This window comes from Hippoglossus stenolepis, chromosome 12, assembly GCF_022539355.2.
Source record: "Hippoglossus stenolepis isolate QCI-W04-F060 chromosome 12, HSTE1.2, whole genome shotgun sequence".
Taxonomy (NCBI): domain Eukaryota; kingdom Metazoa; phylum Chordata; class Actinopteri; order Pleuronectiformes; family Pleuronectidae; genus Hippoglossus; species Hippoglossus stenolepis.
In genome coordinates this window covers 6,984,962-7,009,751 of record NC_061494.1, presented here as the reverse complement: position 1 = coordinate 7,009,751, position 24,790 = coordinate 6,984,962, and the positions used below count along the sequence as shown (strand labels likewise).

Genomic DNA, 24,790 nt, shown 5'->3' with positions numbered 1-24,790 from the left:
CAGCTATTTATCAACTCGGACATTGTGGCAACATTTGGAACTAATAACATTAAAAACATTTTGGTTTGTCGTAACAGGAAAGGCTGCACAGGTGTAGACATTAACAATGGCTCTGTTCCATTTAGGTGTAAGCCAGTGTGGCCCAGTATGCACCACACATGGGTCTGTACACCTCAATGGAAACAATCATTTTAATATCAGTCCTACCTGTCAAACTATCTGCTGTAAAAGGGTCTATGATATCTCCCTCCCACAAATTAACTCATAATGCTAGACTATTAATTACACCAGTGTTTGACAAGTCACAATTACCCATATTATAGGAGTCATCACGAATAGAACACTGGCATATGCCCATAAATCAAATGTGGTATGCGGGTAAAAAGCCAAAAGCTCCACAGTGAGACACATCTGAAGGCTGACTCCAGCACCCCAGGCATGAAGGCTGGGCTACAGGCACACCTTGGTAAGTTCTGGGGCATATTGTAAGCAGGTCGGACGAATAAGCCTGTAAGTCACTCAAACGCTTTGCTGCGGTTCATCAACTTCAAATTTCCAAACAACGTGACCTAACTTTTACTGCATCACTCGTGAATAAAACATAACAGAAGCACACATGCAGTGTCAGTTTTTACTGTAAACTCGATTTCATTTTACTGTAACAATGTGTATCTACCTGTATATACCCATAGGTGGCGTTATAGTTGCAAGCTGCTGCTTCGATAAAGACTTGTCAGTTTAGTAGACATATGAAGACATGCATGAATTTACCATGCTCATTCAAACCTGCACATTAATTCCTTTATTTAAAATCCCCACTCCGATAAGTGTGGTGTCCATTACTTTGCGTGTTATAATGTGTGTGAGTCTGTCAGAAGGGCAGATGATTCATTTATTTATTTTTAGAATTTGCACCAAGTTGTATCATGTTGTGTTTTGTGTTCACTTGCAGAACTTTGATTGTCTGGATGAGGCGGAGAGGGAATCGGGGGGTTGTGCAGGGGGTAGGGGGTGTAGCAGTAAGAGGGTATGAGCTCAGACTGCGTTTCTTATCCTTGCTGGTTCTAGAAACAGACAGTAGCCTGTCTCATCCCATCCTCCCTCTCTCTGCCAACAGAACCTCATCACACGGTCCCCAGGGGAAAGGGTTTCTTGTTGTGGTTTTGAAGTAGAAGGAAAAGGGTGAAAGAGAAGAATAGCTTAAGTGTTTGCCTCAGCTACCAGCAGCAGACGGAGTCCCTCTAAACCTACACCTACCTACCCACCGGACGGGGAGCTGCCTGCATCCGATAAGGGATCTAGTCCACAAAATCAAGTGTGGAGGGGAGGGGGTGTGGAGAAAAGAAGTCGTATTGGAGAGAGGGAGAAGAGACACCGAGGGAGGGGAAAAGGTCAGGGACACGGGGGGGTTATCGCACTGCTAGAAATAAGGAGAGTGTCTACACAAACGCTTTGGCAGACGAATCCAAGGAGACGAAGTGAAATAAACCAGCAAGCCCCGCTCCGGCACTGGCAACATTTTTTCACAAGGACTATTGAGGATTTTTGAACCTTTTCGATCTCTTCCAGAAGCAGTTTTTGGGCTTTGGTGAAGTCCAGGCAGCACAGACTGAAGTTTGGACCGTGCGTAATTTGGAGAGTTTATTGCCGCGCTGCGTCATGATGCGCGTCTGTCCTCTGCTGGTCTTCCTCTGCCTACTGTGCGCTGGACGCGCTCAAAAGTTCTCCGCTCTCACGGTAGGAAGAGCCACATAATTCCCTGAACACATATCATACGTATCCATGTGTAAATATTGTTTTTAAATCAACTATATGTGGGCGTATTCCATGTCTTTTCTTCGTATTCCATGCGTAAAAGTTAAATTCGCACTGATAAAAATGGTCAGTATGAACACGGCGTGGGTCATCCTATATTTGTGTCATCCTGAGGTGCTTTTCTTCTAATAATCACAAATGTGTGTATATATATAAATCATGATAAGCATAGAAATGTCAGAAGTTTTAACATGACCCATGCTGATGATTTTAGATGTCATTTGTCTCCAGGTATTTTTTTTAAGATTTCAGATTTTTTTTTTTTTTGAGTTTTGTTTCATATTTATCAGAAATTCAAGCTCAACTTTAAATGGAATTAAAACTTAAATATAGAGGTTTTCACTGTAACATTTTGGGAAATTAGTACCTGCACAGTGTCTCTGAGATGGCAAAGCTGCATGCCAGCCTGCCTGTGAGAAGTCTGGTCTGTTATCATGTACCTGCCTGGCAGCTTCATTGCTTGACCGCCCCTCTGTCCCGTTAACTCTGGCACCAGTGGCTCTTAAGAGAGTGAGCCGACAGTGTCAGAGGGTCTACTGCACAAAATCACATGGCATTTCTTTCAGTAGTGTAAACATCATGCCCATTTCTCCTCAAAGTTCAGGAGAAAAAGCATCCTCATGCAGCTGAGGGGAATTTCATTGCCACGATCAAGTGCAGGTACCGTGGTGAAGGAGGAATAACAGAGAGCGGAATGTGCACTGTCAGAGGCTTCCCCCTTGATTTAGAGGTCCAAGTGACAGCCGCCTCCTCCAGCACTGTTATTTATGGTCTGGGTGAAGATGCTTTAATATCCAACTGGAAACAAATGGCCATGAGTTGTTAACCTGCAGGCGAAGGGTTGGAGATCCTTTCTCCCTGATGGCACTATTGAGTTGTGGAATGTGGGAGTAAGTGGGGCACTGAGCATAAGCTCCCCTTAGTTTTCACCATGATACATACATTTACACACGCATAGTTTGAGTTCAGATAATGGGAGTGTGTCTTTATTAAATGGCCATAGGTGTTACATACTTATTTACTCTGCAGATAGGCTACCCTACGAATGCTGCTGTCTGTAGTGTGGGCTATGACTCCAGAAATGAAAAACCTCTCTATTTCATTGCATGTTTGAGTGGTAACTGTGTCTGTGTCCAACCTCCCCACTGTGGTTTATTAGACCTTCTTTATTGGAATAGCACATGGAGCACCAGACCACTACTTTTACTGGACTTTATGAGTGATTGATGGCTTCTTGTTTGAATGACACGTGATCAGTTAAAAAAATGTACCCATGTTATATTTTAGGTCAAACAGGCAGTTAAATGAATGGGAAATTTACCCAGGTTATTCATAAAGCAGACTTTTTCCATGGTTTATGGACATATTAAATTTTGTATGAAAAGATGAGGGCACAGAGCATTGGCTGCCTCTTACAAACCTTCAATGCAAATTTGGTATAATATATGGGCTCCATTGCCCCCTATGCTTTCATATAATTGTGCACCTGCCCGAACAGACTTTTGTTATTGTCACATGACCAATCGTGGCCTTTCACACCACCTCCTTTTCTTTTTAACCTCTTTCACAGCAATTAAGTGCCTTTTCCTTTGATTGAGTTAGTAGCCTGGTTAAAGGCTGTCACTTTCTTCCCTTTCCACCATGCTGGAAACTAATGATCCCCTTTGCATCTTAGCATCAACGCAGGAAACTCCCGCCAAGGCCATTTAACACATTTGCCACGGTTCTCAGCTGGGGCCCCCATTGACCCTGCGGGGCCGTGGTGTGAGGGGCCTCTTGGAGTGCTGGAAGCGGGGGCCTCCCAGCCCAGAAGGCCCTTATCAGCCTACAATGTGCTCTCTGCTGGAGACTCGCCTCCTCCGTACTCTATTCAATCCCACAATGCAGCAGAGCCAAGGGGAGGTAATAGGATTTGATGTGTATGCTGGTTGGTCTTGGAAAAAAAACACTCCACCCGTCTCGCCCTCTCTCGCCTGTCTCTTCTTCCTTTGCCAACCTCTTGTATTATTTGAGCAGATGCGAAAAGCATCTTCCAAGACAGATCAAGCGAAGAAAAGAGGATATAATGAAAAGAAAAGAGGGCAAAGTAAAGAGAAAAGAAAACAGAAAGCAAGAGGCAGCTGTCTGGATGTAGACAAGAAAAGGATTAAAGCAATAAATAGATTTGAGTCATAATATGTGTTCTGTCTTGTTTGAATCTCATGTGATGAATAAGGGTGGGAAGCTTGTGTAGCTGAGGTGAGGGACATCCAGTGACTCTCGACCAGGTTGCTTTGCGTGATGATGCTGCTGCGTAGAAGAGGCTGGAATGAGACATCAGGGGAGTGTCAGGGCTCTACCTCGGCCTCACCCATCCATCACCACAGGCCAAACACACAAAGAGCTGCAGCAGACAGCCAACCACCATTAAGAGGACACAAGAGGAAGAGGTCCTCGACACATCACAATCTCTTGAAGCTTCGTCCTTTCACTGGTTTTCACATCTTATTTGTTCTCCTGCTGCAGTCCGGCCATCTTTGACTGAGAAATAAAGACTTGGATGGCTGATAGTGAATCTGGGTGGTTGATTTCATGGCTACAGTAACTGTGTGTCTCCATGCTGTGTTCTTGGAGCTTCATCATAAACCTGCAGGCACTTGGCGCTCTGCTATCTGCCGGTCAGTGGACATCTAGTAGGATGCTGGGCTGCACAATGACTCTGTTTGAGTTGTCAGTCAGCTGACTGGCAAGGGCTGATGCTGATAATGCTGGTGTGGTGTGGAGCACTGGGGTGGTCAGCGTGGGCTGTGGCGAGGCTGGCGGTCCACCACCAAGCGTGGCTGGAGTCACTTGGCCACTATCAGAGCAGTCACTGGCTTTGGGAGGTTGTGGCCGTCTGCGAAAAACCTTCCTCAGACCAACCTGTCACGCCTGCTGGACTTTACGGGAAAGGGTGAGCTGTGAGTGACGGAGTGGAGGGTGAAGGGAGGACGTCATAGGGAGTCAGGACAAAGAGAACTAGAGAATCCAACTCAACTAGATCTACTGAAAATCATACAATTTTATATTTTAACAGTTAATATCAAAATATAGTTCTATTAAGTTACAGGTGCCAATCTGGATTCTGCTTGGAACCACTTGAGTAAAGGAATGAAGTCATCCAAAAACGATCCCGCTTAAATTCAGCGATTCTCTGCAAAGTGGCATCTTCTTCCCCCACTGAGTTACAATGGAAAAGAGAAAACTTTTAATAGAAAATCCTCCCAGTCTAACTGTCGGCCAGTGGTGCCCAACCTGTCTGTGACCTGTCATTACAGGTTATGACGGTAATGTGGATATGGAATTGATTTTTTTTTTTAGACAAAAATGTATATATAATTTTTCCTAGTGTTTATCTTGGACACTTTTGGGATCCAAGGTGAATACGTTTTTCATTGCTTAAGAGAGTGAGTCATTAGATTTCCCCTGATGCAAATTAATTAGCAAATTACCAACTCTTCATATTTCTACTAAAAAGATAACGAATGGAAACAGGCTCTACTTATGAGCAACACCCAGCTCTATGGTGTCAGGATACTGTTTGTGTTATGCTAAGTTATTTGTGGTAGACAAATCTTTTAAAAGCCTGAGAAGGAGAATGCTTGTTGAAAAATTTGATTCAATCCCGAAGACTAATTTTCCCTCCCTGCGGCTGCTCCTCCGATGTGTTTGAACGGGCCTCACCTCTCTGATCCCCCAGTGAAGATTTATGAGCAGGGTTGACAGAGTGGGCTGTATACCCCCCCCCCACCCCACCCCACCCCTCCCACCCCCAAAGCCCTGGGCGACACCTCCTTCCCTACCAACCGTCTTCCAGGTGCATGGAGCCCCGAAGCCCTCCTCGTCTGAAGGCAGGGGGCTGCCACCAAACCTCATCTCCCACTTCATTTGTTGGATGTCAGACACAACACATTTTTTTATTGCCGATCATCACGCCCTCCTCCTCAATGCACGTCTTTTCTTCTTCGATCTTGCCATGCCCTTTCTTTTCATAACTCCTAAGGGATTTTTTATGGATTACCTTCAAGCAATTTGATTCTCTGCTTTGTGCCACTGTATGTGTGTGGGGGTGAAAGAGGGAAAGTCTCTGAGGTCATTCGGGCAGATTTTGGGATATCCATGCATCCACTAAGAACTGAACAAAAACATAAACTGAATGGTTTCATACATACAAAGCACTTCAATATAAGAGGAGACAAAGAGTTTTGAGAGGTATTTATTTTGGGATATGACTGAAAACAGCACCTGGGTACAGCGTTTGTTTTCTCCTTTCTACCCATTATTCAACTGAACTGACTGAATCACGCAAACTTCATGAAGCCCCAACGCTCACACTGTAGCAGAACAAAGCTCCCTGACATCTAGTTTATTCAGTCACTCTATCATTCAGTGCTTTTTCATTCATTGTAGCAGTCACAGCTTGTTGCCGCCCCCCCACACACACCACCGCCACCGTCTCATTGTGTGGCCTGGCGAGGAGATTTCATACCACGGTGAAAGATACAATGGTTGCATTGACACAGGTGATCCGATGCGTTCAGCCAGGAGTCTCCGTCCTTGTTACTCTTTTCATGGCTGAGTAAAACATCCTCAGGAGAGATTCCAGGTGAATACCTGTGCAGGTGTTGGCACAGACAAAGAAAAGATGGAGCATCAGTCTTCTCCAGCCCTTTAGACAAAGACAAATCATGACTGCACCCTGACAGGCCTGTGGTGACACTGCCTCGCCTTAATCCTAGTGTTGTGCTGTATCTCAGTGCATTAAAGTGTGTTTATCAAGGGAAGCTGCACCTGCTTAGGAACGCTCCTTAAAAGCTTGAATGCAGAATTTACATTTTGTAAGGATGGCGATGGACACCTGTTTTTTTAGTTTTTTTATTTGACCTTAAACAAGCAGCTCCACCCTCTGTCTTCATAAATCCCTCCAGAGTCACACCTGTTTCGGGGAGAGTTTTGGTGCAGAGCTGACTGATTTGCAGAAATGGCTCGTTTAACAAATGTTTTCTCTGCTTATCTACTATTTTCTCACACTTATGCAGTTCCTGCGGGTGGACCAGGATAAGGAGTGCAACATGGAATGCACCGGAGCTCCTCGCAAACCTTTATGTGCCTCCGACGGCAGGACCTTCACATCTCGATGCGAGTTCCTCCGAGCCAAGTGCCGCGACCCCCAGCTAGAGGTCATCCGAGGGCCATGCAAAGGTTAGATCACGAGTCACACTTCAGCGCCGCCCGACGCTCTCAAATGTGCAGAGAGGGTCACAGTAGAAACTTGTGGGTTAAATTCATTTCAGCATAATTGATTCTTTGAGTGCTGGGAGGACGAGTGAGGTTGACATGCTGAAAGTGGGTGGGTGGGGGGGATTAGCTGCCTGGCTGGTTTCATCATTTCACACTATTTGTACTGATGAAGGAAATATACGCATAGTAGTCAAAATACTTCATCTGTTTTACTGATTTCATGTTTTGGTACAACAGAACATGGGTGAGGGCGTCATGGAACCAACAACTTCCCCACTGATTTGAAATGGTTTCAGCTCTGTGAGATCTAATTATTATACAGAGGTGACGGCATTTCAATGAAATATCTTGACAAGAATTAATGGTCTCATTTTCATGATACTAGCTGCAAAGCTACACGTATGTGAGCAATGGAGGACTTGAGATGAAAAGCAAAAGGCGAAGGAGAGCCAGTGAGGTCAAGCATCTCACAGACTCCTTCATTGTTAGTGGTGGATGGAAGGAAGGACCCATACACCCCGATGCTGCAGCCCTGAACCCTCTCACCCCCACCCTCCTCACCAGCTCTGCTAGTTCATTGCTCTACACACTGGGGACAATGCCCCATTCTCACATATTACAATATTAGATCACAAATGCAGGGAGCGTGAGCAAATGGGTTTGCTTAAAAAGAAGTCTCTTATGATGGAAAAGCATTCCACGATTTTATGCCCGTGCTGTGTCTCTATGGCAACGTCTCTAAGCAGACATCTGGATGTGGCGGACTGCGCCGGGACACAGAATGGAGGATTCCAGCTAGGAAGCTGAAAGGGACGAGAGTCCATGAAAGTCTTATTGTATGTGTCAATAACATTGGGTGTATAAGGGTTCGGACCCCCCTCTGCTTCTGGACGGCCGGGGTGAAAGACACAGCAGCAGCAGCAGCAGCCGTGTCAGCACCGAAATAAACCACAAGGCTGATCTTGCCTAAAAGCACAGAGATGGGATTGTGTTTAAGGATGGTGAGACTGGCACCACATTTGTTTTCTATCACTGCGCTCAGATGATTCAAGTGTCCTGTCATTTTTTCCAGTCAGCTTTTTGGTCGGAGCCCCCTGGAGAAGGACGATGGTTTGGGTTTTTTCCACCGGAGCTAACTTTAACGCTCCTCACTTTGCTGTTTTCCCCCTCATCCGGAACAGCCAGCATCTTCCCCCCTCTCCTCTTCAGTGACAGTGACACACACGCACACTACTCACACACACCGCACACACACACCAGACTGAGCGAAAACAGAACACTTTTTCCTGCATGTGACTAATGGACAGTCTACTGAAAGACATGCCAGCGACATGCAGCCTCCTGACCAAAGTGAATGTTTTTAAACTTAGCATGAGTCAGTGCTCTAATGTGATTTGAACCTGCTAGATGAGCACTTCGTGGCAACTAATGTGTCACAACGAGTTCCCATTAAACCCAGCATCTCCTGAGAGTTTGAGCAGCTGGAGCAGTTGGTCAGGTGAGATGAAAACAGCTGTGGAATGACAGGATGAGGTATGTCTCTGACAGAAGGATGTGAAAAGCCATGAGTGAGTACACTGGGGTCCCATTCATTCAAACTTTAAGACATTCACATGAAAGTGGTCTTACAGTTTTGGACTTTAAGTGAAGTCTTGCTTACCTTCATTTCTATCAAGAAATACTCAGAGGACAGCTCGGGCTGAGCTGAGGAGACGGTCGAGGTTTCAGAGGAGAGTGAGACAAACTCAGAGACATTAAGGAAGGGTCAGGTTTTCCCCGTGCATCAGCCCTTTTCTTGGGTGACTGGAATGTCCTACAGTAGCAGCACGAGCTGCCTCGCTCAGTAATGGCTTTACCACCAGGCACTGTGCAGGCTTGCCTGGCTTGCTCCTAATAAGACCGGGGTGTTGGTTCTATTCCCAGCCACAGCAAGTATCTGCCGCCCCTGAAAGGTCTTGAATTGTTTCCTCTTCGTCTCTCCCTGCATTTTACTTTCATTCTTCATCATCTGTGAGGTTCTACATCTTCTCCTGACTTCCTTAAGTATGCTGGTTTCATTGTCGTGCAGCATAAGATAGCATAGTCGAGCTGTGGGTTGAATTATAGGTTTCTGTGATGTGTCATGATTCTGGTGATTTGTGGCGTTCCACAGATACATCCAGATGTGTAGCAGAGAAGAAGTACACAGAGCAGCAGGCCAAGAAGCTCTTCCCGCAGGTCTTTGTGCCTGTGTGCAACCCTGATGGTACATACAGCGAGGTAAAAAAAACACTAATAATACTCTTAAGAATAAGAAGCACTGCACTAGACTAGGAGGCCTGAGTAGAACATTTTTTTGCACCATGAGTCCACTTCTTCTAATAGTTGATCTTTTCTCCTGATTTAATTTAATTGTTATTTAATTGTTAGAGAGATTTTAAGTCTGTTCCTTCACAATTCATTTTTTACAAATGCCATCCCTGGTTTTATAATGTGTTGATTTTGTGTTAACATGCTGCTCTGATTACAGGTTCAGTGCCACAGCTACACTGGATACTGCTGGTGTGTTACACCCAATGGCCGACCCATCAGTGGCTCAGCAGTGGCCAATAAAAAACCTCGGTGCCAAGGTGTGTGAAATAATTCCTCAACCTGTCTTGCAATGGGAAACTTTAATAATGTTTACACCTAAACACATTATATTTTGCAGTTCACTACACTACAGGCATCTAATTTTCCAGCAAGCCCAATGTATTTAAATCGGCTGATTTGTAGTCAAATGCGGTTTCTATAACTTTGTGAAGCAATGATGATAGAATTGAAGTCCACTCATCATAGCATGCCATTCCCTTTGTGTGGGGGGTGTAATCTTTCGCCCAGTGGGAAAGTGGTCAGTGATTGGACTGACCGCCACAGGGTTTGAGGGCCACCCGAGGACTGAGTGTTGCTCAAGGCATGGGGCTGTGGTGTAAATAAGCCCAGTAGAAAATCCTTGCAGCGGAGTTTAGCAACAAAATTAAACTGTGAGGAATGTAAGTGTTGTTGGAAGATGGCGTCTGCCAAACAATCAAATAACCAATGCCACATGTCGTCCCTGTGCGTCTCCGTGCCTTTCTACTGTTCAATAGTGAGAAGTTTCCAGAAGCAGCGATAGTAGCAGCAGTAGATGTAACTACCAGCTGTACTTTAATTACAGCTGTGTATATAAAGCTTAGAAATGCCATAAAATACATCTCCATTGACTGGAATCAATTAAAATGAATGACTTTAAAATAAAAAGTCAGAAAAGACTTCTGTGTGTCGACTGTTTGCTCTTGTGCCACAAACTGAGGCCAAAGATTTGTCATCATTTGTCTTTTTTCACAGATGAAAGAAAGTGGTGCTGGATTTTTTAATCAATTTGAACCTGTTGCTTTACAGGATCAAAACAAGAGAGAGCTACCACAAGAGAGCCAGGTAAAGCAGGTGAGACGGTAATTCAAGGAAGAGGCATACTTACTCCTTTATACTTGCATGTGTGCTTTCATGTTTGTCCATGTGCATGTGTGTACCTATCCAAATATGCATGTACACTTGTGTGTATTCATTTATATCTCTGTGTGTTTTCCTGCATCTGTGTTGGAGCTGTGCAGGGCGCGTCGCCTGTTACAGCTTGTCTTTCTAATATTTTGTCAATTCAAGAGAGTGCGAGCAGCCTGAAGGCTGATATAAAAGCAGTCTGTTACTAACAAGTCTGAGGAGCGAGGCTGTGGTGAGTTTTAATGCACACCGCCAGCAGCTGCAGCGCCTATGACTGCCTGTTATCTTTACCAAACTTCTAGGAAGCAGCCAGAATGGAGGACCAGTGACATCAGACACTTTTCTCTAACTTCATCTCTCCTCATCTGGTTCTTTTTCAGCAACAGTGTCATGAGAGACAAAGACATGTTCACACTTTATCCTGCACCATACTTTCTCTCTGTCCCTCGTCAACATGTACCCTCTTCCAGATATATAACCACTACGTTTTCCTCCGGCTCCACTCCGCTCAGATACTGTATATCTTGCTCTCATTTTAAGAGACTGTTTGTTTAACTGATGTTAACTTTGATTTGAAGGCCCCGAAAGAAAAAAAGTGTAATTTGGGTTGATTCAGATTGATTCCTTCTGTGATTGTGTATGTGTGTTGGAATGTGTGCATGTGATGAAAGGGTGTGTATTCATCCTCTCATGTTTGTCACATGGGTTATTCCTGTCGGTGTGACATTTATGTCTACGCCTCTATCTCTGTAAACAGTCCTGGGTATAGTGTCTGTCTGAGCCCGGCCAACTCATTACGCACAGATCAAGTGGGAATGCAAAAATCTGAGAGAGAAGGAAGGATGGTGGGAGAGGGAATAAGGGCGGAAGGGGGGGGGTTGTGGTTCAATCTGAACTGGTTGAATAAACAGGGTGGTGAAAAGCAGAATAAACTTCAGTATTGTGGTGTGCCAGCACTGAAAATAGCAGTGATTGCATCAATATTCTGATTTAGCAGAAGCCCGTCAAGTATTCCACAGCAGCCATTGCTGCACTTTTATTTTCAGAATATTGGTAAAGTCAAACATAAAATGCTTTAACATGAACCCAAGAAATGACAAATTCATTCACATGCTGGAATCGTACGCAGCCGACGACTGACAAACAGCAGTAAAACTAAAGCCGTATGACCACAAATGGCGCGGGGGTTTCCTGGCAGATGCTAAAAGAGGTGTTACAGTCATGTAAAAGGCTGCAAAGCAAAGAGAGGTCATTAGTGGTTTATAGTAAATCCAAATCATAAACACACTTTTTGAAATGGCATTTCCATCCGTTAAGTGAGCAGAGTAATAACATGTCTGCCTCCGTCAGTCACAATGACTGTATATGTTTTTATTCAGCGAGCATACTTGAGAAGATGAATGGCTGGCTCCACAAACACTGAATGTGAAATCCTGATTTTGCAATGGAGAATTCGTTGCCTAAGAAAAGACGTTAAGCTTATTCCACCTACTGTATTAGAGATGCCCTGACTCATGCATTAACAGAGCTTTACTTTGTGCAGAATGAGTGACCCACACTGAGGTTAACCACACCTACGGCCGTGGTTTTACTCTAAGCTGCTCAAAACCTCAGTCCCCATCTCCCTCCCACCGCAAATCATACAAACAGAGACCAAACAAACACCGAGCTTGATTCTCCCACTGTTAATTGGTCCGTCTCAGACTGGGCTGCTGCATCCTTCACCCCTTGTGTGTCACCCACCTTCACAAATGCAGGCAATGGAAGGATGGAGTAGAGCATCGGGGACAACTGATCCTCATCCTCTCCTCATTCGTTATAATTGACCTCAATCTGTCCTGTGTGTTATAATGATCTCCCCTGTTGCATGAAGTGGAGCCATGGGAATATATGACCACTATACTTCTGGTTTGCCTCCTCTTTCCTTTCTCTTGAGTCACCCCTTTCAGCTTTCCACACACACACACACACACACACACACACACACACACACACACACACACACACACACACACACACACACACACACACATCTCTAACTCTCCTCACCTCTACTTCTGCCTCCATCCTTCTTGACCGGGCAATGTGCAAATCTTACAATAGTGAAGTTTTCTCTAATCTAGCTTTCTTTCGTAATTGTAGTCTCCTTGCAAATATTCTCCATTCTAAATGCAGATGAGACCGGCCTAGTGGTGGACCCACAGCCTGCTGCCGATGAAGAAGGTGAGCTCTTATCCTTCAGTAAAAACATTATTTGATACTGTGCCTGTGTTTATTGAGGCACTGCTGACTGAAGGGAAAAAGGAGCCTGGCAGACAGGCAGCTACAGCCTCAATCGTGATGCTAAACATTTTCAAATGGATAAGATTCACCTGATTTTATGTACAAAATGTAGGAGGACAATTTCTTATTTCCATTGTTTGTTTGTATTTTATTCTTATACCCTGCTTTGAGGCAAGTATCATACTTTTTACTCCACTACTTTACCAGCTGTAAATAATGGTTACTTTGCATGTAAGAATATTTAATAAAAAAAATACATCTTTAAAATGTGATGTATTGTTTAGATAGAAACTAGAATGGCACTCTTTGGCCCACTATTTGAAAGCACATTTAAATTCACTAGATCCTGATTCTTAGTTGGATCTGCCACAAAATGCACAAACTCATAAATACCAGTCTCTTCAAATGTCTGATTTTTCATCAAGATCCATGAATTATTTTCTAAGAAATCAATTAAAATATTTTAAAACTCTCACAATGTTGAAGAAAGGGGAAAGGGGGGGGGGAACCTGGATCAACCACCTATCTCCAGATCTGCACCACATGTAATGAGTTGTACCCATACCACATCCTTCCACCAAGTGCTGTGGTAATCCGTCCTGTAGTCTCTGTGTATTCCTGCTGACAAACAAACACATGCAGATGAAAACGTTACCTCCTCGGTGGAGGTAGTAGCCAACAGCATATAGCTCAAGGTCAACCAGCGGCAACATTAAAATCCTACTTCCATGTTAATGCATCATCAATAATCCAATGCTATGATCTGCAGAAAGAAACAAATCGGCCAAGTGGGTACTTTTATCTTTTAATACATAAAGTATGTTTTGCTGCTGAAACATCAGTGCTGTTTTTGAAAGTGTTATTGCTACATTCACATAATTTAAAATAGACAAGAAAGCAAATTCCTTCTTTTCAAATCCAATGAAAATGATCCATCACTGTGAATGGGAGCAAACACATGTTGTAAAGTTGCATTTGAGTACTTTTAGATTTATTACAGTGTTTTATGATTTCATGTTAATGTGAGACCGGGGGAGACTCATAGTCATAGTTTACTTAATATCTTTTCGCTACCATATTTCTTTTCCCAGCTGTCGTATGTAATTCACTCTCCACATCCACTCCAGCAGTTTGAGAGACGATAACCTTGATGTGCATTTTATAGTCTGTGAGTTTTGGAACCACCAGGTTTGGCTCGGTTATAAGATGAGTGTGTTTTCAATTGAAGCTAATAAAGCTGTCCTGGTGATTTCTTTCAGACATCATTTCCCAGTACCCCACTCTGTGGACGGAGCAGGTTCGCAGCCGACAGAACAATAGAACCAGAGCACCATGTGAGTTTCAAAGACCACTTTTTCCTTTAATGATGGCGATCGGGTGTTTGCAAACCTCAACTGAAAGCACGCTCTGTTTTTCCTACTTGTGTGAGCAATCATGGTTTGAGGCTGTTCCTGTCTTTTAAGGACAGATGGTGGGATGTGAAACCAATACATCTTGGTGTTGGAGTGCAGCAGGCTTTGAGGATCTGCTGCTCTGTGGTTCTTTGCATTGCCGTGTATCTCTAATTATCAGCACATGGCACAAACACAGGATGTCCCATTCTTTTAGCTGCTCCATGCTACTCTCCTGTTAAACACATGCAGGAGCTTATGTTCCACAGATCACTGGATTTTTTTTTTCTACTTTTAGGAAATATGTTGCTTTTTATGCATATATTTTGAGGCCATCCCACAGACGAGAACCCTGCGTGCATATGTGCATTTGTGTGAATCCCATTATCATAATTTACAACCAATAAAAAAAGCCGGAGAAATGCAGCATTGATGGTTTTGATTACCATGTGCTCTTTGGGGTATTGGGGTGAAAGGGAAAAAAAAAACACCCGCCCCAACAAAGAGAGCCCATACGGAGGAACTGGAGCGAGGAGAGTCGGCGGAGGGAGAGGGGAGGCATTTCATTTGGTCTCTTTTGTGTGGGTAAAGATCTCTAATGAAAATAAACAAAGAAAAAGGATATCCATAATCCCACAGTAGCTTCCGAGCCTTGAGGCGAGCAGCACAGAGAGGGACGGATTGGTGATGAAAGCCCTCATGGCCAGCAGAGCTCTACTTCCATCCTTGAGTTTAATACTCAAATCTCTGTTGGAGAACTGCGCTGCGGAGACGGAGGCTGCTGCACAGAAGAAAGAAAAAAAAAACAACGTCTGATTAGATCCTGCTGAGGCTCCACAAAACCCAGTCTTTCCAGTGAAGCTCATGAAGCATTTTTCCATAGGAATTTTGAATGTGTAAACATAAAGATCCCTGGTACTTCACTCTACCCAGCGGTCGTGACTCACAGTGTGTAGGTGTGTGAAAGCAAAAAGCCTCAGTGACCACTGCTCTGCTTTTGTCCCGTCTTTTTCCCTCTCCGTCACACACATCCACAGAGGGCAGTTGAGTGTCCAAATATTTACTTAACTTGGGGCAAAGGGAGCTGTAAGTAGTCATTAGCCCGTTAATGTCCGTAAACAGTGCCACGGGGGGCTGATATAGCAGTCTACACACACTGTCTCCTGCTCATCCTCCTCCCTTTCACTCTTCCTCCTCCACCTCTGGGAGCAGTGCAATGAGAGAGCAGCTGTGGGCCTCTATTCTCTTTTAAACAGCAATTGATGCAAATATGTTGCATGAAGAATTAATTGAAAATGTGTTGCAGGGATGTTGACTTTAAACAACCTCTGACTTCGTTCTCCAGCCTCCTCGTGTGATCAGGAGCAGCAGTCGGCCCAAGAGGAGGCGAGGCAGCACAAGAACGACGCCGTGTTCGTACCAGACTGTGCCTTGGGAGGACTGTACAAGCCGGTCCAGTGCCACCCCTCCACTGGCTACTGTTGGTGTGTGCTCGTGGACACCGGTCGGCCCATCCCCGGGACCTCCACCAGGTGGGAGAGACTTTATGCTTTTAGAGCGTAACAATGACTGCCCACTTTTTCGCTCCGGTTCTGGAAATTAATTTCAATTTTTTTTTCTCCATTGACATTTCAGAAAATCCTGATACAAACAGTTTAAGCCTGGAGTATGAATAGCAACCTTAAAGCATTTGATTCAGAGAAAAATAATAATAGAAAACGGAAAAACAATGCTAAGGTACAAGACTGAGCATAATTCCTCAATTTTCATGGTTTTTGTAAACATTTCAATGGTAACAACCAGCTCCACCAATCGGAGACATCGCTATTACATCTGAGGATTGTTGGTTGTGTAGTACTACATAAATTAAATAAAATAGGGGCATGTAACGTGGTTTCATAGTCTCGTAGCTTGTGGTAAGTCGACCTTAGATGGTTAAAATATTATTGCTGCTACTCAAAATTTCTAGTTAGAAAATAATTGGCATTTTTACTTCTGAAACCTTGCTGTTGAGCTCTACTTGGGTCCTTATCTATATGGTACTTTCACCCTAATTTACGAAGATTCTTGGAATTTACTGCTTGGTTCTTTGTGGGAAACAAACCAGACAGTTGTTACACAGAGCAGGTGATCATTAGCCACCGTAACACAGAAGAATGACCAGCTGATAGAAAGGCTGTTCAACTGGACGATCCAGTTTCACGCCCTTGGTCAGTTAATATGTTCTGCAGTAAAGTACCCTTGAAGAAATTAGAGCTTTAACTTTCCTGAGTTCATCTGAGGGTCTGAAATCATGTAAACATAAAAAGATTCACAATTTAAAAGAAATAAAAATGACTTCTCATCAACAAAAAGAATCATCTGTATTGTAGACTCTAAAAAGTCTTACATTAGCATGCGGAGAGACAGCTCCGCTGCTGATGAGACAGAGTGGCTCAGTGGTGTGGTAAGTGGCAGGTCAGAGGTCAGTCAGACTGGCAGAGCGAGGCACTGGTGCTCTCTTATTGAGCGACGAGGCTGGGTATCAGATTAACAAGTCTCCAGGCAGAGTGCCAGGCAGCACATTAGCACACATATGGAAGCATGGACTTTCCCCCGTCTCTCTCCTTGTCCCAGACCAGCTTTTGCACCCCTTCGCACAGCAGCAGTCTGGACTCCACCAGCTCTACAAGGGAGGCCATGAAAGCTTCCTTGTGTCCCACGCTCTCTGTCCGCCTCTCTCCCTCTATCTCACACTTTTTCACCATCCCCCTTCTGTCCTCATACCAGCCCCAAATCCTTCCCCTCGTTTTGGATTTGTTTCACAGCCGCTGGTTTGCCACAAAACAATTATTTGAATCCCCGAGATTTAACTGTTTGGGAGTAATTGGGGAAGCATGGAATTTCTCTGTCATAGATTACTGTTAAAGACGATCCATTTCACCCATTACTCTCTGAATGAATTGGTACTATCTCACACGGTGTATTTTTATGTTATAGGTATGAGCAGCCAAAGTGTGATGGCAATGCCAGGGCCCACCCAACTAAACCTAAGGATCATTACAGAAGCAGACATCTTCAAGGTAGGTTCAGACCACACAGTGAAGCAGCAGTAGACCTCCAACTGTGTGTGTGTGTGTGTGTGTGTGTGTGTGTGTGTGTGTGTGTGTGTGTGTGTGTGTGTGTGTGTGTGTGTGTGTGTGTGTGTGTGTGTGTGTGTGTGTGTGTGTGTGTGTGTGTGTTATAAGCACTGTTGGTCAAGGAAATGCGTGATAACAAGTTGAGGATTGCCAGATACTGCCCCTCACTGGTCAATAAGCAAGGAGACAGAGACAGATCGGGGGCAGGATTAATCTTCAACTGACACGGAAGATGGAGGATAGAGGGATGATAGCACGGAGGAGAAACAGCAGGGAGGAGAGGTGGAGATAATGGATAATAGGATGCCAGAGACAGGTAGTGATAGACAGAGTGACATCTGGGTAGATAAGTAAATTGAGCCTGGTGGTCATGGGGTGGGCTTATAGGCACAGGTGAGACTGTGTTTGTTGTGTTAGATTTGCTTGTCAGGATTTAGATATATCTGAGTCCAATATACAAATGGTTAGAACTGGAGATTGATGAAAAGATTGTTAGTCACAGATTTTGAGAAATGATAGAAAAAGCAAGATTGGGAGGAGGTCAGAGTGGTTGGATATGGAAACAAAACAACCAATTTTCGCTATTCCTGTTTCCTACCAACAATCAACAATAGGGCTGCACATATCGATAATTTTTTTATCGATTAATCTAACAATACATTTTTTATTCGATTAATTTAATAATGAATTTATAAAAATAAAATTAAAAATACTTGTCATTTATATGTATTTAATCATCTTCTCTTAAATACAAACAAATATGACAAAAAACTAAGTATGCACTGCAAGTTGTTATTCCACAATAAAAAATAGCCCAGTCTGAACTGTTAATCTGCTTTTTACGGTCCCATACAAAATAAAATTGGTGCAAGAGCTTGTTCCATTGAAGTAAAAGGAATATATCAATCTACATGATGCTGTTCAACAACAAAATATATGGAAACGAACCCTTCTGCAAACTATCTGTTATAATTGTCCACTTGATTTTGCTGAGCTTCTTCCATATTCAACTTTGACCCATTCCACTTACCGTACTCTTGCACGGACAGTGTTTTACAATGCAGTGAATGGTGTCCATTCAGCTTTATTTTCATTTCACTTATAAATATGAGATGATAAATATCATCATATTTAATTTCAGTGATTGCATGACTTGTCATAAAACCGGCGCTAAGCAGAGTTATAGCTCTCGGGCGCTGCTTACAGCCAAATCACAGTGTAAAGCTGAGCGGCTCTTGGCAAACCCGCAGTTTTTCGGTGGTTTGGTAAACATGTTAATAATCCAGCAGCATATGAACAGGGCTGCCACTGTTCAAGTCCCATCCATAACTGTTTATGTTAGCGTTTGCCAGGCCAGAGCTGGGCTCTCGGCTCGCAGGTGCTGCATTTAGCAGCAGAGCAGCACTCTGTCTCCTGTATGGTGACTATAAAACAGTGTGATCGAGGCTCATCGATGAATGCTCCTTACACCAATATATATTCCTCGTCTTTGCCGTTCAGTGGCACTGCTGGTGTATATTACTGCTGATCCATTGAGCAGGAAAAATGGCTGTGTCCGTCAGCAGAAAGTGTGTTGTGGCAATGAGGTGGAAAATACAACTATCCTGTGAGAAAGACCTCGAACCCACCAAAACACCTTCGTAAACCCCACGCTGCTGAACAGAAAACAATCAACTTATTCAGCCATATAATCACTTAACACAGACACTCACACAAGCACACAGGCTCTCTAAAGCTTTAAAGGAAACCTGCACCGTATCATCCTGGTCTCCCATTATTACACAGTCAAAAAAACACAGCATCTTGTTTTCTTTGCCAGCAATTGCATCAACAGCTGTAAACCCTGTTACTGTATGAAGCGGCGGTAATTATAAACGTTGCCTTCACGTCGCCGCAGCTTATTTGCTGTTGAAGCGCAGGTGTTGAGAGGTTTATGGGGCGAGAGGCAAGAAAGGAACAACTTGCCCCGAAAGCAGCAGGAGAGGAGAGCGGAGTGTTCGGCTCGCTTTCTTTGCAGAGCAGACTCATGGGATCGCGTTGGGGCGGACTCTGGGAGCTGCGGCTGTGAGTGCTGACAGGGCTCTGCCCCATGTGGCTCCATAGAAAAACACTGCTGCTCTCTGACAGTCACACACATCCAAACACACACTTACCAGCCAACTTTCTAAGGGCAGCAGAAATAGGGAGGTGCATGAAAAGTCGATGTTGAGATTTTCAGCAAGAAAAGTTTAATGATTTGAGGCTTTCTCAACTTGACTCCATCCCGCATCTGTCAAACGCAGACATTACATAATTATAATCATTATGGAGTAAGGCAGCAGACGTTTACTGCCACAGCCTTGAACAGAACGGAAAATGGCCAGACTCAATTTCCTTTGAATGACAGCAGGAACATTTGTGTCCTGCCCCTCAGCGAAACAGTGTCCAGACAGACAGAAGCCGATCTGTCCCGCCCCCGTAAGAAACACTTCTGCTGCCAAGAGGAAAGCGCTGCAGCCTCACCTGATGGCTTCCCATTTGAATGAACAGCAGACTTGCTCAGATTCCTGCAGCGTTATGGAGAGGACATGTGTGCTCCATGAAAAACACTCATTTTCTAACGAGCCCCACTGCCATCCCACAAATGTCTCCGCAGTCACAAGCCAGATAAAAACACTTTGCGCTCTGAAGGTGCAATTGTGTGACTGTCTAGACTAATTTACCACAGGAGGCTCGGCAAGGCACCAGTTTGGCCCTTCACAGGTGGGTCCGATATTTTACTGGGCTTAGACCTGGGAGGGTCTTACTACTAAAACTTAAGTGCAAGTCTGTTCAACATGCAAAGGAGGCCATGGAACAGTTTGGACATGTGTACTCTTCAGTCCTCATCTCTGTGCAGGTCACTAGAGCCCTGTGCTACCTGGGAAAGGTGGAGTGGAGGCTGGGTGCTGGGTGTTTACACCGATGCTGGTCGCCACCTGTTAGAGAGGGGCGAAGCATGCTATTATCTCCAACACAAGAGAATCTGGCCCCGCAGGCCTGGGCCATAAAAGAGACAGCAAACTGCAGAGAATGTCTTTTCCTCCACAGGCAGAATAGCTGAGGGAAGTTGGACTGTGAGAAAGCAGAGCAGAGCCGGGAGAGGAATCCAGGAATCTCTCAGGCCTCCATTGCCAATTACAATTACTATCATTAGGGTCATTCCACTCCAGTTGTCACTCATTTCAACCCCCCTCCCATCAGTCTGCATGAAGTAATGCTTCTCTCTTGGTTTTAGTCTGCTGGTTAATGATATATTTAACCGCATAGATTTATGGACTTATTGCGGCTGATATAGGGAATATTAATATTAATCCCACGTACACTTTCTATCAGCTGTCTATCGATGTCTAGATGCATACCGTCAATCAGGGACCCCTCAGATAAATTCCTACGTAACGTTGCGTCTGTCAGGACAGTATTTGATCCCTTGATGTCTCAGGAAAGTCTCTGAATGGCGCTGAATGGAGCCTCTTGTCCACACACACAATGTTCAGTAACATCTCCTGTGCCTCCAGCTGTCAAAAACCACTCAGGGGCCTCCGGGATGATTGGCAGGGAACTCTCTTCCTGCTCCAGATGAGGGGAGGTCTGACACTTTATGAGAGGGAGTTAAAGACAACTGTGAGAGTCTTGTTTGGGTTTATTTTCTCCTCTGCCGTCTTTACCTGCTGCTCACGTAAAAACGACGCCGCCTGTTTATGACGCCCCTCCCCAAAAATTTTTTCAGGCCACCTATGACGGCAGCATTCCACTTTACAACGCATGTTTTAATGCTGTAATGCATTTTTCTGTGTTTGCTGACACATGTGTGCACTTACTTCCCCCCCCCCCACACACACACACACAGTCATTCATGTATCTGTGGTTTATTTTCCAGGCTGTCCTGGGGCAAAGAAAACAGAGTTCCTGACAAGTGTTCTTGATGCGCTGTCGACAGACATGGTGCACGCCGTCACAGATCCTGCATCTGCCGGAAGGTATGTCTCACCATTATTACAAAAGGCACAAAAGTAAAGTACTGTGTGCTGCAGCTGATTACTGCACGACCCATGACAATTGATTGAACTCCAGTGACGTAAGTTATGTTAGACAGCTGGCTAGAGAGATGGAGGAGCCTTTATAGGCTCAAAATGATGATCAAATGATCTCCGTCGTTTAGGATGGCCGAGCCTGACCCCAGCCACACCCTGGAGGAGAGGGTGGTCCATTGGTATTTCAGTCAGCTGGACAAAAACTCAAGTGGTGACATCGGGAAGAAGGAGATCAAGCCTTTCAAGCGCTTCCTGCGCAAGAAATCCAAGCCCAAGAAGTGTGTGAAGAAGTTTGTGGAGTACTGTGACATCAGCAACGACAAGGCGCTTTCTCTGCAGGAGCTGATGGGCTGCCTCGGGGTGACCAAAGAAGAGGGTGAGCTGAATAACACACACTAATATCTAACTATGGCTTAGCTACAGCTACAGCTACAGCTACAGCAAATACGATCTACCAACAACAGAAGGGCAGAGAGTTTGTTAAAGTTGGGGTCATGATTTGATGCTTTATTTAACCTGCAGTATTCCTCATATCAAGGTTGGTGTGGTTTAAATCACTTTTTGTTTCACAGGAGCCAAACCAGGAGAAGGCTTATCTTCCAGTAAACTAGTAAGTAAACTACTCCTCACAAACTAATGGATACAATGTCTGTAAGAGAGAGTGGTGGCAGATCTGCTGTCTCCAGGGCTCGCAGATTGGGTCTGTTTGGATACAACGTTATATGTCAGGCTCCTATCACTTGACCTCCTTCAAGCATTAGCCTCGGCTACCAGTGTAGAACGCAACACTGATCATCAATTACAAGCATTGCTGACCCTATTGTCTTTGCTAACAGCTGTTGTGTTGTGTTGTGTTGTGTTAAATTGAGCATTTTACAATAGGAGATGAGCTATTATTCGAGCAATTCATGTTTACACTGACACATGCATGCCCAGTGTATGAGTGTTCATTTAATATGCCTTTTTTTTAGGTGTGTTAGTGTGTACAGGGATTAAAACTGATAAGGAGCATTAGTATGAAAATGCGTTTTCAACTGAAAACATAGTTATATGGATGTAGCATCAGCCATTAACTGAACTGTTGGGTTTTCTCTACAAACTTAAGGTCTCGACCTTATTATGGCATGATTCGGCTCTTAAATTAGACTGAACAGAATATCTTTTATTACAATCGATTCTTCAATTTTGCCATGGACTATTGTGTGAAGCACTTTGTAACCTCGTTTAGATAAGTGCTATACAAATAAAGTTGTTATTATTATTAAAAAAGTTGTCAGACTAAGTGCAAACAAAGAAGTGAATGATTCAAACTGATGCCACTTTTATTTCCTCTCCTCAGAATCAGTCGAAGAAGCAAGGCTAAGTCGCCGCTGAGATTTCCCCCTCCTGCGTGGAGAACGTGCCCTCACCAATCGGCAATAATGGAAACCATAGTATTTGCACTTTGTACTTTAAAAAAAATGTAAATTCACTTTGTAGAAATAAGGTATTTAAACAGACTGCTGAATCTGTGAATGATGTAGTTAGCTCTTTATGTCCTGACAAACAAAAACTATTTAACACATACAATGTATGTGTCCTTTGTGTGTCTAAAAAAAGTGTACTTTTCAGAGTTGTACAAGTTTTAATGTTTGATGTTACATTTTGTGCCTCCTTCCCTCATTGTACTTTTCATGTCACACCGCTTACAATAATTTAGATCATTCCATCACTCACGTCCTGACCTACAGCATCTGTTCCTGTGCTTTGTACAGCACTTTGAAAGAATGTTTTAAACATGCATCATAACAACGTCCTACATGTTCACATGTATTCATGTTTATTAGAAATAAAGAACTCTTTTATACATTCTGTGCTCTGCCAGTCTGAATGTGTCTAAGACGTTTAATTAGGTCAGCAAATTCCTTTGTTTCTCTCTAATCCAATTAATCGTCTATATTTTCCATCTCATTATATAAATCTTGAAATGTCTTTGCTGTTTTGTGTTTTCTTTCAGCGTCTTTCATAAAGCACCTTGTTGACTTTAGGAGCCAAGTATTAGTCATACATAGCAAAGGTCGTGTATCATCCAATTTTCAGACAGCATGCCAGATCCCCTGAGGCCAACATTTTGGAATTGGAAAAACGGATGGTACTTATTTCTGCTCTCGTTACACATGTCCAATGTAGACTGAAGACAGATAAATGGACCAATCTCAGCTGTGTGTCACATGAGTGCCCATTAACAGGGCACTGTATGAGCCTGTGTGTGTGTGTGTGTGTGTGTGTGTGTGTGTGTGTGTGTGTGTGTGTGTGTGTGTGTGTGTGTGTGTGTGTGTGTGTGTGTGTGTGTGTGTGTGTGTGTGTGTGTGTGTGTGTGTGTATTTGCATAAGTTATACTTACATGTATGCAGAGAATGTACACTTGAAGAGTCAGTGGGGATTGAATACAATCTTTCTTTACAACACGGGGCTCAGGGTCGACTTGGCACATTACAGTACTGTACATTGTTCCTGCCTGATTATGTTGGGTCTGCTAAGTGGTAAGCCGTGGCTTTTCACACAAGTCCCCTATAGTGCAGACGGACTGACCTCAGACTGACCTGCTCGCCCAGGCTTAGCCTCTAACTTATGATTAACACATCGGTTTCCGTTCTGTGGTATAATCCAGCCCAATGGTCTGGTTTTAACACCCCAGGGGAACACAGAGGAGAGATTATGACTGTCTGCTCTAAGATGGTGGATTAGAGATGGATAACCTCTGGCCTTCTTAAGCATTTTCTCAATCCACAACAAGTTAAATCTCCTGAAGCAGTAGGGATATATAACTTTCTTTCCCCATGAAAAACCCAGCTCATACATGTAGCTAAAAAAATAGCTTTCTGTGCATTTAAAACAATTTGTGGTCCCTTTTGTTGCTTGCAGTCTTCTAATTATAAACCCCAAATTTGGCTCATTTTGCAACATCCCTAATGTCCACACATGTACCCGGCCTCAGTCTCACTGAAGGTGATTTTAGCACCAAGCCCAGATCAACATTTGCTTTTCTCAAACAGCCATGTAATCTGTTAATGTGGCCGTGCTGGTTACAGGTGTAGCAGCACAGAAGCTACATCTCACTGCCGCTCTCCTCATCCAGCAAACTCCTCAACTTTCACCTAAACCTCAAGCCAACCCCCTCGACTGAAGCCCCAACCTCCACCCAACACAATGCTTAAGCCTTGTCATGTGTGATTTCAGCTCCCCTGGGCTGAGATGCACGTAAACACTTTTTACAATTTGGCCCGTTGACAAAGCATGGTTGCAAGTATGTTCCCCTGATGACTTGGACTCTTGCCTGAACTGATGGGGTAGCTGAAGAAAAGCGCCCAAACCTTTTGGCCGTGTTGCCAGG

The 24,790-nt window shown here is 44.0% G+C and overlaps 1 protein-coding gene across 3 annotated transcripts; it reads left to right on the top strand.

The window, feature by feature from the left end:
• The first annotated feature begins 999 nt into the window (after positions 1–999).
• On the top strand, positions 1,000–23,388 carry smoc2 (SPARC related modular calcium binding 2). Of its 3 annotated transcripts, none has more exons than XM_035172987.1 (13): positions 1,000–1,737; positions 6,873–7,035; positions 9,227–9,333; positions 9,584–9,683; positions 10,474–10,518; positions 12,715–12,795; positions 14,115–14,189; positions 15,592–15,778; positions 17,226–17,308; positions 21,264–21,363; positions 21,546–21,793; positions 21,990–22,027; positions 22,757–23,388. In XM_035172987.1, exons 1-13 carry the CDS (start codon positions 1,660–1,662, stop codon positions 22,778–22,780), a joined length of 1,329 nt encoding a protein of 442 aa, XP_035028878.1. In that variant the 5' UTR covers positions 1,000–1,659; the 3' UTR covers positions 22,781–23,388. The 3 variants fall into 3 exon arrangements, with proteins under 3 accessions (XP_035028878.1, XP_035028880.2, XP_035028879.2); XM_035172989.2 differs by having other exon boundaries at positions 1,001–1,737; positions 10,474–10,509; positions 12,748–12,795; XM_035172988.2 differs by having other exon boundaries at positions 1,003–1,737; positions 12,748–12,795.
• Positions 23,389–24,790: the final 1,402 nt, after the last annotated feature.

Bases quoted from the DNA above. Each gene is read 5' to 3' on its own strand.
- smoc2 (XM_035172987.1), top strand. From the start codon at position 1,660: ATGATGCGCGTCTGTCCTCTGCTGGTCTTCCTCTGCCTACTGTGCGCT. The intron at 9,334-9,583 runs GTAAAAAAAACA...CTCTGATTACAG, and splicing joins CTGATGGTACATACAGCGAG to GTTCAGTGCCACAGCTACAC. The intron at 10,519-12,714 runs GTGAGACGGTAA...TCGTAATTGTAG, and splicing joins AAGAGAGCCAGGTAAAGCAG to TCTCCTTGCAAATATTCTCC.